At 52.7% G+C, this 15,748-nt stretch overlaps 2 protein-coding genes across 2 annotated transcripts in view; one reads left to right on the top strand and one right to left on the bottom strand.

Annotated features, from left to right (window-relative positions):
* The window catches only part of RSPH14 (radial spoke head 14 homolog), a 190,498-nt gene that overhangs the window by 42,581 nt on the left and 132,169 nt on the right, over nt 1–15,748 (top strand). The gene's annotated exons all lie outside the window — the stretch shown is intronic.
* Nucleotides 996–15,748, bottom strand: part of GNAZ (G protein subunit alpha z) — a 57,055-nt gene continuing 42,302 nt past the window's right edge. Inside the window, exon 2 of the mRNA XM_027859407.1 lies at nt 996–1,340. Within this exon, the coding sequence (XP_027715208.1) occupies nt 996–1,340 (345 nt within the window). The remainder of the gene's footprint in view (nt 1,341–15,748) is intronic.

The following is a 15,748-nucleotide window of genomic DNA, read 5'->3' on the forward strand; positions in this document are numbered from 1 at the left end:
ACACACACACACACACACACACACACACACACACACACACACACACAAAAGCCAAATAACTATCGTGCGATTTCTTTTTACAATCCATATTTTAAAATGAACACTCATTTGCTTTTTTTCAATTTTCTATAATTTTTTTTCCTCATCTGTAAAACACCACAAGATTTGCCCTTCCCACCCTCCTCAAAAAAGTCAAAGAAGAAAGCCCATATCTGGACGTAGAAAACTCATGACTGATACAAGAATAGCTGGCCCCGTTCTGGCCCGGTTTGATTTTGATGCACGTGTCTTTGAAGCTTTTGTGAACAGCTCCAAGGGGGTGACAATCAGATTGGGAACCTTAAGCTAGGTCTGTGCCGTTGGCTTCTGAACGGTGTTGAGGGCACCCGGGGGGGAGCCCTGTGCAGAGTAGAAGCAGCCACATCTAGCCTGTGTGGACTTCCAAAGCCCCCGCTCACCTGGGCACCTCTGCTTGCTTGCCTGTCTTGTCCCACAGGCCTTGCCTTACTTCTGGAAAGCCAAGGCAGAGTGGGCCCATTCTCCCCGCTCTGCCTCTTCTCTGAGGTGGTGAGATGGCCCCGAGGCCAGGTGGATGCTTGTTTGCTACACAGAATGGAGCGGCTCTTAAGAAAGCCAAATGAAGTGGATGGCTTGAGCTTACAGTGACTATGGTGAACACACTTCATATGCCTCCGAAAGCCCTCTTTGGGGAACTTTGCAAATGTGTTTCTATATGTATATGTCTAGCTATCTACCTACCTACCTATCTAGCTCTCTCTATGTATCTGAATATATATATGTACTTTTGCAAAAAGTGTGGGGAACAAGGGAATAGAGGGGAGGTGTGAACGTCGCTCACTTCCCCACCTCACCCCCCGCCCTTTCTCCTCTGGCCGTCAAGGGCTGCCCTTTGCGGATCTCCACCACCAGCGGTGGTGGGCTCTCCTCCATTGATTTCACCACAGGCAGATGGATCCATCCGTCTCCACGCGTTCCTAGCAGAGGCCAATGTACTTGAGATTGTTCTGAATGATGACGTCCGTGACCGCGTCAAAGACAAACTGGATGTTACTGGTGTCGGTGGCGCACGTGAAATGGGAGTAGATCTCCTTGGTCTCCTTGTTGCGATTCAAGTCCTCGAACTGGCGCTGGATGTAGACGGCCGCCTCCTCGTAGGTGTTCTGGCCCTTGTACTCGGGGAAGCAGACGGTCAGCGGGGTGCGCCGGATCTTCTCTGCCAGCAGGTCCTTCTTGTTCAGGAAGAGGATGAGGGAGGTGCTGACGAACCAGTTGTTGTTGCAGATGGAGTCAAAGAGACGCAGGCTCTCGGCCATCCGACTCTGCAAGGGGAAGGAAGCATGGGGGTTTAGTCAGAGCCACAGAGGAAGGGAGCAAGGCGGCCTCCCCTGCTTCTGGGAAGCGAGGCTCAGGAGAGCGCGCGGGATGGGGAGCTCATTACCCACCGAGGCAGCCCGGTCCATTGTTGGGCAGTCTAGCGCTTAGAAAGTTTTCTCTTACATTGAACTGAAATTGGCCTCCCTGGCACTTTCTTCCATTGGTCTGGGATCTCTGGACCCACAGGGACAATGAACCTTCAAGTGCTTGAAGACAGCATGTGCACTTCCTCCCCTCCCCCCAAACACTACACTTGTCTAGCCTAAAAATTTCAGAGGAGAGGGCAGAGAAAGCCCCGTTCTCTTATGGCCTGGTCTCCGGGGCCTTCCCAATCCCGGCCTCCCTCTTCTAAACTAGCGCTGGCTTGTTCATGTCCTTCCTAAAACGTGGTGCCCAGAACTGGGTGTTGTTCTCCAAGCAGGACCCAAGACAGCGGGACCATTGTCTCCCCTGGGCTAGACATCGATCGCGTTTGGGGGCAGCGGGAAGCCCCACATCTTTTCTCTACACCCAGTGGCCGCGCCTCATCTCTACCCTCTTACCCTTGGGTGCCTGGCTTTTGGTAGGCACTTCATGTGCAGGACTTCCTATTTATCCCTGTTTAGATTTCATCGTGGTCTTCCAGCATGTCTTACGGACCCATAGAGCCAGAGAGCTCTCCTTTCCATCCACGGAGGAGGAAAATGATGTAAGGCTCACGTCAGGTCACCAAGCTGATGGAAACTCTCCCAGGCAGCTGCCTCTGCCAGCCGGGAGCCAGAGACATTGCTGAGCACTTTCATCACAACAGCCCTCGGAAGGCAAAGGTTATCATCCCCATTTTACAGATGAGCGTACCAAAGCTCAGAGAGGAAGCTGTTTGTCCAACTTAGCTGGTGAGTGTGGGTGTCTGAGACTTTTCTGTCACAGTCCTATTGGTCAGCAAACATTTATGAAACCCCTACTGTGTGCCAGGCACTGTGCTAAGTGCTGGGGATACAAAGAAAGGCAAATGTCAGTCCCTGCCCTCACGGAGCTCCTAGTCTAATGAGGCAGACAGTGTGCAGACAGCTATGGACAAACAAGCTAGGTGCAGGATAGATGGGAAAGGTGCTTGAGTTAAGAGGGATCCAGGACGGCTTCCTCAATAAGGTGGTTCATGGAGGGCGTCCCAAGGGTTGGTGCAGCTATACGCCTTCACAGTTCAAGACTGCACTAAGACTTTTGCAACAACTTGTCTACTCCCTGTTTGCAGGGCCTGGGCTCTCTCTCGCTGGTCCTTGCCTGGACCTTCCCCAGGCGCCCATCCGCTTGGCATCCCTTCCTTTTCTTCTCTCTCAGCCCCAGCCTGACTTTGCCTGGCAGGAGCTGACATGGACGTATGACCATCTGTTGACAATTCTCTGTCGTCTCCGTTCTGTTTGTGAGTGGGGCTACGGCAAAGAGACAAGTTGGTGTGGGGATGAATGCCACTTCGAAGCTGGGTGCTGACCCCTCTAGTTTATGCAGCAAGAGGAATGGGGACCAAGCCGCTGTGAGGAGAGGCCCAGTGGATGGAGAAACTGGGAGCCAGAGAGGTCAGGGGCAGAGCTGGGCCTTGCACCCTGACTTTCTGATCTCAATTCCAGGTTATTTTCCTATCCCCTGCTGTCTCCTAAAGACATCTCTGGGCCTCTGTGGGGCTTTCTAGAGTGTCTCCCTCACTTGCTAAGAGTCAGAACCAAGATTTGACCCCAGGCCTTCTAACTCAAGCCCAACATTCTTCCAATACCAAGGTGGGAGGCAGAGGTTGAAGGGGAAGGCTGTGCCCTGGAGGTGCCCTTTCTCTCTAGAGGAATCTGAGGAGCATGCAGCATCTGAGGCAGTACACTCCAGGGTACGGCGAAAGCTGGCCCCCTGGCACTCCCTAGGCCAGGCCTGAGCCCCAGGCCCCCAGGAAACCTTCTCAGCTCTGCAGAAGACACAGGGATCAGCCTGGGTCCCAGTGGTGGAGTCTGGCTCAGGCTCGGGGACACAGAGGAGCCCCTGCACAGACAATCCGGGGTGCTCTGCTCAGGAATATGGACGTCCCCATTCCAATCCTGAGCTCTCTCTTTGCTTTGGTGGTGGTGACTGTCCATGGGGGTTTCCTTTTACTGAGTCTAGAGTTCAGAGGCTGGAGGAGCCAGGGACTCAGGGGGCAGGGACCTCGCCCTCATGGGGCAGTACATGGAGGGCTGGAGCTGGGCTGTGACCTGGCTTCTCCCAGAATCAAGGAACTTCAGGGTGTTTAGGTCAGAGGCTCTTAACTCAGGGCCTGAGGACCTGTTTGTTTATTATTTAGATTATTTCAATGTGAATGGTTTCCCTTGTTGTCCTACATATTTTATTTCATGCAGCCCTCCTTGTGGAATGCAGTCTGATGATGATTTAGTGATATCTGGGCTGTTGCCCAAAGGGAAGGAAACTGAAGGTCAGGGAGGGGACACGGCTTGCCCAGGGCCACTTGCTAGCAAGCTTAGAGTCCAAATAAAATACATTTTAAAAAAAGTTTATGACATAGTTAGTAAATGTAAGGTCATTTGCCATCAGGTGAGATGAGGAAATGCCTTTGGGCATGGGGAAAGGCCTGGACCAAAAGCAATCTCTGCTTCACCCTCATTTGTCACTAGGACAAAGGCTTTGTGCTTCAGGCTGATCTATCAATACTGAAATGCTCTTATAACCTAGCAGAGGATAAGGCTTTCACTAGCATCAGCTGTGGCCCAGTGATAGATATACAGACACAGTGATAGAAATACAGCATCTAGAATGAGGAAGATGATGGCCTGCTGTCCTTTATCCAGATCAGGCCCCAAGTGGAATATTGTGCCCAGGCTAGTGCCAAGCTGACAAGTGTCCAGAGGAAGGTGACTGGGCCATAGGAGGACTGGCTGATGGAACTGAGGACATTGAGTCTGGACACGAGAAATCTTAGGGAGAGCATGGGCTCTGTCTTCAAGTGTGGGAAGGGTTATTATGCGAAGATCGGTCCTGCTTGACCCCAAAGGACAAAATCATAAACACAGGGAAGAAATTGTAGGCCCACAGATTTCGTCTTCCTAGAATGAGGAACTTCCCACCAGCAAGGTCTCCCTCCCATCCTTCGCCTCCAAGGGCATGGCTGGGGATGCTTTGCAGGGGACCTCTGCGTAGGTCCTCGTTGGGCTCAGTGGCCCCCTGAGGTCCTATCCTGCTGCTCCGGGACTTTGCTGAGAGATACTGGACCACGGGATCCTCAGCAGAACCTGTAAGGTGGGCAGATAGTGAAGGCTGGTCCAGGGTCGGTGGTCTGGACACCCCAAACGACTGCTTGTTGAAACAGGAGGCGTTACTATTTTGAGCTGTAACTTGGGAAGGGGTTCTGCTATTGTAGCATCTTTCCCTTTAGTGACGGATAGTTTCCTCTCCGGATTTCAGGCCTGCAGGAGTGGGGCAAATCCCCTGGTTCTGCTCTGCTCTGCTCGGCGGTGCCTCATGCTGCCTGGCCAGCCTGACCTTGTTGCCCTGCAATGTCTGTTCCATTCTGGGCATCCCAGCCTCTTCTCTGTGGCCGCAGTGCTTTGGGAGACGGAGCGGGAACACCTCGATATTGGTTAACAAGCCTTGTGTGGTGGGAAAAGCTCTGGGTTTGGAGTCAGGGGAACTGAATTCCAGTCTTGGCTCCACTGTTTACTAGCAATGTGATCTTGGGTAAATCATTTCCCCTCAGTCTCTGTTTTTAAAATGAAAGGGTTGGCCTAGATAATTTACAAGGCCCCTTAGAGCTCTAGCTTGAAGTTTCCCTTCCCCCTTCCCAGAGCTAATCATTCTGGGAGAAATGAGGGTGAAGCAGAGATTGCTTTTGGCCCAGGCCTTTCCCCATGCCTAAGGGCATTTCCCCACCTCACCTGATCTCAAATGACCGTACATTTATTAACTATGTCATGCACTTTTTAAAAAATAATGTATTTTATTTGGACTCTAAGCTTGCTAGAAAGTGACCCTGGGCAAGCCATGGGTCCTCCCTGACCCTCGGTTTCCTCATTTGTACAATGGGGATAGTAATATCTGCTGAGCCTGCCTCCTCTGCTTTTTGGACCTCAGCGTGTTGTGTTATGATTATCACTGTTATCTCTGGCAGTGCTTTGCATGCAGTAGGGGCTTAATAAATGTTGGCTTGACTTGAATGCTTCTCCCCCCTGCAATCCTGGAGAACCAATGAGAAGTCGCCTCCCTGCTGTGCGAGGCCCCAGAGGGCTCTGGTAGTCTTAACAAATCTTAATAAAGGTAACGTGCCCAGCTCACACAGGGCTTTCAAGCCTTTCTTTCCCTGCTATAGCCTTTTCATAGATGAGGAAACAAATCCGAGAGGTTAAGTGTTTGCCGTGGCCACACACCCTGAGTCTGCTGACATCGGCCGTCTGCCCAGGTCAGTTCTCACTTCGCTGCCCTGCCTTCCCACTGGTTGTGGCCCCTTCCTTGCTGGCCAGCCTTGGTTGTGAAGATATTCTTCCTTCTATCACATGGAAACCAGCCTCCCTGTCACGTCCACCCATGGGCCCCAGTCTTGCTCTCTGGGGCCAAGAAGAGCAAGTCTGTTCTCCTATTACAGAACACTGACAGTCTGTAGGCCACCACGCGTCGAGGTCTGAAGCCTACTTGCATTTTGACCAAAGGGTCCATTACCAGGAATCGGGTCTTTGTGGCCAAACTCTTAGGTCAGTTGCCTAAGAATGGGGAGAAGGGTTGAGCTGACCTCCCCTCCCTCTCTGGCCTCTTCCCTTTTCCTTCTCATCGTCTACAGAGATGCTTAGGTCTGTGCAGTCCTCAAAGTCCCTTCCGCTGACTCCACCAACCCTCTCCTCTGAACACCCATGACTTTGTGGGCTGCTGCGCAGAGCTAGGTGTTTAGAGGCCAAGGATTTGTTTCAAATTCTGATTCGGTGACTGCCTGCCCCATGACCTAGAGCAATTCCCTTATCCTCTCGGGACTCCAGGGCCGGACAAGCTCAACCAACTAGTGGTTGTTGAGGTAGAGAGGCTGGGGGCCATGGTGGGAAGGGAATGAGCACTTATATAGCACTTACTGCTATATACTGCTATATACTATATACTGCGTCCCAGGAACTGGGCTAAGTGCCTTTTACAAATATCTCTTTTGATCCTCACAACAACCCTGGGAGGTAGGCGCTATTAGTATCCTCATTTTATAGTAGAGGAAACTGAGGCAAGCAGGGTTAAGTGACTTGCCCAGGGTCACACAGCTAGTAAGTGTTTGAGGCCAGATTTGAACTCACGTCTTCCTGACTCCTGGCCCAGCACTCTGTCCACTTTACCGCCAGCTGTCCATGGAAGGGGGAGTGGGCAGTGCTGGACCTGGAGTCAGGAGGCCTCCATCTGTCACATATTTGCTGTGTGACCTGAGACAGGTTACCTGAATGCCCTGAGCCTCAGTTTCCTCATCTCTAAAATGGGGATAGTGACCCCTGCAGGCCCTGATTTGCTGGGTGGTTGTGACGGTGTGCTTTGTAAGCCTTACCGAGAATGGAAGGGGCCATAATGAAACACTCAGCCTTTCTGTCTGTCCCCAGTGAGCCACAGCAGCGTGGGAGCCGTGTTCTCATGGACCCCCCACTGCTTGCGGGCAGGGATTGTTTTTGCCTTTCTTTGTGGCCCAGTGCTTAGCACAGGGCCTGGCGCACAGTAGCCGGAGCTTCATCGATGCCTGTTGATTGCCCGATTGGAGATTAGGGCTGTAGCTCTCAGTCACGCTCCTGTCCTCTATGGGGGATGGCCGCCATCTGAAGCTCCTGAGGCCAGGGTCTTGGCGTGGACAGCGCAGGCAGCGTGGCTAAATACTACTAGCCTTTGAAGAAGGGAGAGGTCACAGAGGGCTGGAGCAGTCCTTGGAGGCATCGTGGAGGTGGTGAGACTCCAGGTGGGCATTGCATGACGACCAAGAGGCAGGTGGAAGCAGGGGTGTGCCGGAGGCCAGCCTGGCTAGTGTGGTGGTTTCAAGTAGGGGAGCAGGTGAGGACCGTCTTGTGGAGGGCCTTGAACGCCAAGGTGAAAGGTCATGAAGGGGAGTGGTGGGTGATCAGTTTAGAAAAGTAGGTAGGCCCAGATTGTGGAGAGCCCTGAACGCCAGATTGAGGAGCTTCCATCTCCGAGGTCATGCAGTCATTTTACAGATGAGGCATGTGGGCCAATGGCTGGGTCAAGGCTGGAGGAGGTCAGGATTGGCACTTAGGTCCTTGGCCTCCCAGTCTAGCAGATTTTTTGCTAGACTAGCAGTAGTGGGGCAGCTCCTACTGAAGGCTTTTGCCAGAGGAGCGCTGTTCACACAGGTATTTGAGGGAGGCCAGAGGAGCCTAGCTATGGATCTGAAAGACCCTCAAGGGCTGTCATTTTGTTGAGGAGGAAGTTGAGGCCCACTCTGGCCTCGTGGGCAGCATGAACATGGCTGAGCAGATGCAGCCGGCAGGAGGCAAGGTGAGCACTGCCTCAAATGGGCTCGGTACTGTCACCTAGCGCCCAGTGCCTTGGAGACCTTGGCCCACCCTTGTTCTTGTCTCTCTTACGAGGCTGTGCAGATAAAGAAGCACTAGTCGCGCTGATCCCCACGGACTTTGCCGATTTCTCGGCCTGCTCCTGCTCCCTCCTGTGGGACCAGGGCTGCCAGGGCCCTTGTCCGGGCACCCGTCTTGGCAGCAAGCACGCGGGGAGCTGGATGCTAACACTGAGAGTCCTTGGATTGTAGGCGCCCAAGGCTGGCTCGAATGGCTGACCTCCTCCATGGCCTCGCCCTGGAGCTGCTTCTGCTTTCTGCTTCGTGCCCCATGTCCAGGGGGCGTGGAGACCCTGGTAGCCCCTGCCCTGCCCCCTACTGGCGCCACACTGACCAGCACCAGGCAATAGATGGATCTGCTCTATTCGGTTCTGCACATAGTAGGCCCTTCATAAATGCTTGTGGATTGTGTGAGTGTGTGCTTGATCGGTCAGACCATATCTGGAGTACTGTTTTTTTTAGGTGGGCATCGACAGACCGGCTAGATTGTACCCAAAGAGAAGTGACAGAAGGGTGAACATAGGGCCCTGTGATCATGCCACGGGAGGGTTGACTGAAAGGATTGGGACAAGAGAAGCTTGTGAGGCCCAGTGGCAATGGGCTGCCAGCACAAGGGGTGAGCTCCCCATCCCTGGAGGTCTCCCATCAGAAGCTGGGCACCACCTTGTTGGGAAGATTGTGTTAGTGTCGGGGAGGGGCTGTAGAAAGAAGCTATAGCTTTGGTCCCCAACTCCTGCTCTGGGGGTCCCCAGGCACAGAGGGGCACACTTCCTCCTCCCCTTGCTCCATTCATAGAAGAGATTGCTTTAGGGTAGGGGTGGGGTGCCTGATGAGTCTGTTCTGCCTCTTCTGCCAGGCCAGGGTTTGAGTTCCAACTCTTCCACTAACTCAGCAAGTCCCTGCCCCTCTATGGGCCTCAGTTTCCTCCATTGTAAAGGTCAGGGGTTGGATTTGATTCTCTCTAAAGGTCCTCTTAGCTCAGCATCCAGAGGCCCAGCAGCAACTCCTATTCGCAGTCCAACAATTGGGGGAGAGTTTTTACCTGCTTCAGATCATGGTTTCAGAAAGGAAAACCAGGAACAACAAAACAACAGCATCTGGGGCAGGGATGAGGGTGGAGGGAGCCCCAGGAGGGCGGCCAATGAGCCCGGCCTTGGGAAGACAGGGAGCTTCTTCCTTAAAAGCACTCTCGAGGCCTGGCTGAAGGAAGGACGCCAGACAAGCTAATTAATGAAGGGCCCCACCCCATTGGGCTCTGGGTCTGCCTGGGATATTGTTTGATTCCTTTTGGGAGACTAGCTTCCGTTTACCTTATCCCCTGTTCCCAGGCGGCCCTGATCTCAGTAGAAAGCTTTCATCTGGCTCAGACTCCAAACCTCACCCAACTGGCAGAGACCTTAGAGGTGGCCAAGGGCCGGAAACATTAGCCCCTTCCAAAGCATTGGGGCGTGGCCGGGAGGGCCCTGGCCTTGGAGAGTCAGGCCGAGATTGACCCCCCCTCCAAGCCTCAGGTTCTCCACGTGTACACTGGGCATGGGCCTGTGTGTCTTGGTGGCATCTCCAGCCCAGTGTGTCTCAGGTCATACTCCTTCTCTTCTCTCCAAATCCAGCCCCCTTGCAAACTTCCCTCCTTCTGTGAAGGACATTTCCATCCCTCCAGGTTCCTACGTCTGCAAATCTGGTCAGTCCTCCTGGTACACACACACACAAACACACACACACACACACACACGCACACACATATACACACACGCACACGCACGCACACACGCATGCACGCACACGCACGCACACACACAAGCACACACACACGCACACACACGTGCACACATACACACGTACATGCACTCTCTCTCTGTCTCTGTCTCTTACACACACCCCTTTCCTCCACCCACACTGGCGCTGTCCTCGGTCATGCATTCGAGCACCAGGGATGCACCCTCGTGGGTGCAGTTGGTGCTGGGGTATACTAGGGGGCTGGCATTGGAGTGGAGAAGTCTTGGAGCCAGGGCCTGAGCTGAACAGTGACAGCACCACGGCTCTGGGTAGAGAGAACATGGAAGGGCAAGAGCCAGCTGCAGCCAAAAGAACCAATCTGCCAGTTCTTCCAAAAGCACAGGCAGGACCATGTCATATCCTGCTCACGGAGCATCATTCCTTCCTCTCACTTCTAGGATAACATTGTGCCTCAGTTGGCCTTTAATGCTGTTTTCCATCTGGCTTCAGCCTGGCTTTCCTAAGTGATTCCCCATGAGCTCCCTTCACAGATTCCTTGTGCTCAGAATCCCATCTCCCACCTTTGTGCCTTCCCCAGGCTGTGGTCTCACCTCTCCTCGGGGCTCAGTCAGGGGCTGCCTCCTGCTGAGACCCCCCCCCAGTAGCTCTCCTGGGCAGTTCTTTGCCTTCCGTATTTGTCCAGGTATCACTGCAGTCCTCCCTCCCTAGAATGTAAGCTCCTTGAGGCCAGGAGAAGGGAAGGAAATGGTCCTTATATCGTACCTACTGCATGCCAGGCCCTGACCAGGTGCTTTACAAGCGTAGACTGGTTGCCATCTTGCCTCTATCCCCAGGACTTAGCACAGTGCTGGGCCCAAGGCCCATCCTTAAGTGAGCTTTACGAATTGCATTAAACTGTGAAGTGCCGTACAGATGCCAGCCCTCCCTGACGAGAGGTCTTTCAGTTTCTGCTGTGACAGGGAGCTCACTATCTGACAAGATAGTCCCTTCTCTGTGGGATCTCTCTAACTGCCTCTACTCTGTATCCCCCTGCCCCACATATGCACACACATGCACACACATGCACATACACACATGCACACATATATGCATACATGCACACACATGAAAGCCTCTCAGATATTTGAAGACAGGGATCCTGTCCCTCCTTCTGTCTTCTCAGGAAGCTTTGTACACAGATACCTTTTTAGGCAAAGCAGGGGAAATGCTTATGTGTCCTCAGTGGGTGTGATTGGTCTCAGGGTCTGCTGGGAGCCCAACTCTCTGTATCTCTGGGTGGAAAGTGAAGAGGGGAGAGCCCCATTCTGGGAGCTGTTGGACTCTACCTTAGTCACTTCCTCTCCCTGGGCCTCAGTTTCCTCCTCTGTACAATGGGAATAATCATCCCCACCCCTCTGCCCCCTCTTAAGCTTGTTGGATTATAGGCAGAAGGCATGACAGACAGTCGAGCTCTCTCTGTTCTCGTTAGGATGTGGGGAGGAGAGAGCACACACTGGTCGGCCCCCACTGTGCCCCCCAGGGATGGCTTAGCAGGGGGGCCCCATGATCAGTCCCTCCCCTCCCACAGCATCCTTGTGTGCCAGGAGGAGGAAGTCAGAGCTGTGCCCCAGTGCTAGACTTGAAAGGGTTCGTTTGCTTGTTTCTTTTCTTGAGTGATGTTTAAAATAAGGAGATGAGTGTATTCAGACACTTATTAGTGACGTGAGGATGCCCCTTCTTGCTGGATGGACCCGTGGCAGCCTTCAGGGCTGTCTAGAGGAGAATGCCACAGGGCTCTGTCATTGGCTCTCTTCTGGTCGGCATTTTAGCCGATGACCGAATGGAGGCCCAGAGAGCACGCGTATCGGATTTGTGGATGGCGCAGATGGGAGGGACGGATGATACAGATGGGAACTGGGACCTGAGAAGGTCTCGAGAGATGAGACAGTGGTTTGAATGTGAGAAGATGGTGCTCCAGGACCCTGGGATTTTGTTGATGTGGGTCTTCTCCCAATACAGTTAGAAAGCCTGATATGCCTTGGCAGGTCTTCCAGAGTGTGTATGACTGTAAACCGTTACTCAGGGGCCAGCTTGGCAGCGAGCGTCCCGGAGATTTCCTAGGTTGGTACTTGGATGAGACGTTCACAGTGTTAGTGGGCGTAGCCGACAAGGTGGTGTGATGCCTACAATCGCTGCTAGTGAGGGGTCGGGGTGCATGCTGGCAGGTCGCTTGAATTGGAGAGCTCTGAGCTGACTGGGCAGGCTCCATCCGGCTCGTCCTAGGATGGCAAGCCCCCGGGAGCGGAGGACCAAGCAGGTGACCAAGGCTGGAAGGCTGGAAGGCTGGAAGGCTGGAGCTGTGGAAAGCTCTTGTGCTGATCAGTACTGGGGTGGTGGAGGGGCCTGTGGGAATCGCCGCCGCCGCCCTAGCTAGAGCTACCCAGACTCGGAGAGAGCCAAGGGAGGGGGGCTCATCCCCTGGGAAAGCGTCGGAGGGGAGGCCCGGAGAAGTGTGGCTGGCTGCCAGCTCAGTGTGTGGGCGGCGAGGGCCACGTTCCCTGACGATGGGCTCACCTCCGGGCTTGCGTCTCCAGCCGCAGAACGCCTTGAACTGGAAGAACCACGGCCATCCCAGGACCAAAGCAGAAATCACGACCTGCCCCTCAGACCCCCCGCCATCTTCCCGAGCAGCTGGGCTTGGAGTCTAGGGCATTATCCTTGGGTCCTCGCTTTTTCTCACTCACTATATCCCATCAGTTGCCTGGTCCTGTCAATTCTGCCTTGGTAGCATCTCTCTGCTGGGCTCCCCTGCCCAGGCCCCGGGCACCTCCTGCCACCTGCTTCCCCCGCTCCAGACCACCCTGCACTCAGTGCTCAAAATGATCGTCCTGCAGTGCAGGTCCCTTCCTTAGGGAGCTCCGGGGGCTCCCAATCACCTCCAGGCACCAACATAAAATCCTCTGACTTTTACAGATCTGGCCTCAGACACTTGACACTCACTAGCTGTGTGACCCTGGGCAAGTCACTTCACCCCATTGCCTAGCCAAAAAAAAAAAAAAAAAAAAAAAAAAGAAGAAAGAAAGAAAAAAGGAAAAAAAAAAAGAAAAAGAAAGACAGTCCCTGCCCTCCAGGAGCTGACAGTCTAATGGGCCTCCTACCTTTGTGGTCTTCTACTTGACTCCTCTCCAAATACCCTACAAGCCAGCACCTCCAGCCTTGCAGTTCCTTGAACGTGATGCTCTGCCTCTCACCTCATCACCTTTGTCTTGGCTGTGCCCCATGCCTAGAGTGCTCTCCCTCCTCTTCTCTGCCTCCCGGCTTCCTTTGAGACTCACCTCCAGTGTTCCCTTTTGGATGTGGTTCCTTCACTGCTAGAGTCCCTCTGAGGTCACCTCCGATTTATCTGGTATCTGTCTAGTTTGTACAGAGTATTTGCATGTTGTCTGTCCCCCTCTGGCTTGGCGCTCCTTCCCATAGTGCCTGGTACACAGTAATTGCTCAATAAATGCTTGTTGACTTGGCTTGTCTAGAACAGGGGAGGGGATGGTTCTAAAATGTTCTGCCTGGGCCACACATCTGGAATACTGTGTTCAGCTCTGCATTTTAGGTGGGACATTGACATGCTAGCGTCTGTCTAGGTGGGGGTGATCAAGATGAATGAAGGAATGAAAAAACGTTTATTAAGTGGTGATGTGCCAAGCACTGTGCTAATTGAGACAGTCTCTGCAGTTAAGGAATCCACTTTATAATGTGAGGAGGCCCATTAGACTGTCAGCTCCTAGAGGGCAGGGACTGTCTTTCTTTTTCTTTTTTTTTCCCTTTTTTCTTTCTTTCTTCTTTTTTTTTTTTTGTGAGGCAATGGGGTGAAGTGACTTGCCCAGGGTCACACAGCTACTAAGTGTCAACTATCTGAGGCCAGATTTGAACTCAGGTCTTCTTGAATCCAGGGCAAGGTGTCTATCAACTGCACCATCTAGCTGCCCCTTGTCTTTCTTTTTCTTTTTTGTATGTCCAATGCTTAGCACAGTTCCTGGCACACAGTAGGTACTTAATAAATACTTATTGAATTGAATTAAGACAACACAGAAAGGAGAGTTTGCCTGTAGTGATGATGGAAAGGCCCTACTGGTCCTTTGGTGATTGCAGCAGGGTGGATGGCAAGGGCCAAGAGCTCAGAGAGAAATTCTGGTGGGTGTGGAGGGAGTGGCAGTGGGCATCAGGGTAAAGCCTGGCAGGCTGGAGAGTAGAGTGGCAAGCAGCTGGTACAGCCCAGTGGCCAGTAGGTCACATTGGCTGGACAGACACTAAGGCTCCCAGTTCTCTTCCTGCCTAGAAGGATGGTAGAATGGGAGCCCCTGGAGCGCATGGACTGTCTGACCTTTCTTTTTGGGTCCCTAGCACTTAGCACAGGCTTTTGTACATAGTAAATGCTTAGTATGTGCTTTTCCATTTATCAAATTACTTGCTGAAGGTACTTTTTTATTCTTGTGACAAGCCTGTCCCAGCATCTTCCCTAGTTCACTGTACTTCGGAGACGGGAAACCCGTGTTGGACTCCTGCCTTCACCACTTTCTAAGGCTGTGACTTGGATTAAATCATTTTACATCTCTAGGCCTCAGTCTCTTCGTCTACACAATGGGAATCCTCTATTGCAAAGAGCCCTGGCTCTGAAGCGGGAGACTGGAGTTCAAATCCTGCCTCAGAGATTTGCCACCTGTATGGCCTTAGGCAAGTCACCTAACCTCCCTAGGCCTCAGTTTCCTCAACTGTAGGAAGAGGGGGCTAGACTGAAGATCCCTGAGATCCTTGCCTGTTCAAGAGTGAGGAGGCTATGCTTGTACTTTTTGCTTCAGAGGGTTGTTGTGGACGGGAGATTGAGATTTCAGGAGCCTCCATAAAGTGAGAAGGGGGATTCCAGAGGGTGGGCTGGGGGCTCCAGTTCCCCTCATTACTGCCCCTTTTCCAGCTGATGGAAGGAGCCCCTTTGGCCTACCTACTGCCCCAGGCTGTTGGGAGGGAGGTGACTATAAGTGCCAGGGATGGGAGCTCTCCTCCTGGAGGCCTCTCCGTCTCCCTTAAACTGGTGAGCTCTTGGGCACCAAAGGAAGGAGCTGATGGAGTCATCTCATGACTGTGGCCGGACTGACCGTTGCTCCTCCCTGGACGAAGCTGGCAGGCCATGAGGCTGACGTGACTGCTCGCTGTAGCTTGTGTGAGTGCGCATGGGGGTATGTATGTGCATGAGTGTACATGCGTGTACATGCATGTGTATGCGTGCTTAGCCCTGCGGCTACCTGGTCTCCCAGCTGTTGATGCCTTTGACTCTAACCCTTACCCTCTGACTCTAACCTTAAATGAGCTGTTGCAATTAATTTATGATGATGATTACGAATACCATTCACATAGCACTTTAAGGTCTGCATAATGCTCTAAATATGTGAGCTAATTTGATCCTCACAACAATCCTGGGAGGAGGGCACTCATGATCACTTTTAGACAGATGAGGAAACTGAGGCAGACAGGTTAGTGACTTGCCCAGGGTCACACAGCCAGTTAGTTCTTTCTGACTTTAAGCCCCCTCCTCTAGCCGCTCTGTTCCCTGGCTATCACACAGACAGTGCCTTAATGTTTGCAGGCCACTTTTTTCATTTGTTATCTCATTTGACCCTCACGAAAGCCCTGGGGTGCATGGGTTATCATTTTACGGTTGAGGAAATTGAGGCGAGTTACCCCGGGAGTGGCATTCTTTGTGTGTCCTCATGGGTGCACGCAAGGCCACACCCCTCTGGCCACACAGCTTCCCCGAAGGAGAGGATGTTTGTTGATGTTTTGTTGATGTCTTGGTGTCTGAGGTGTCTAGCACTGGGTCTTGCACACAATAGGAGCATAATAAAAGCTTGTTATATTGAATGAGGGATGTGCTTCCATCTAGCATGAAAAGAACTGGTTTGGATCAGTTCTTCTGCCTTGTCGTTATGTGATGCCTTTCCAGGCCTCAGTTTCCTCCTCTGTAGAATGATGGTGGACTCTGGGGTCCTCTTCCCAGCTCTTCTTCCTATGTCTTAGGTTTTCAGGCTCCCCGTTCTGATT

The sequence above is a fragment of the Vombatus ursinus genome, unplaced genomic scaffold, assembly GCF_900497805.2.
Source record: "Vombatus ursinus unplaced genomic scaffold, bare-nosed wombat genome assembly UNPS02014167.1, whole genome shotgun sequence".
NCBI lineage: Eukaryota > Metazoa > Chordata > Mammalia > Diprotodontia > Vombatidae > Vombatus > Vombatus ursinus.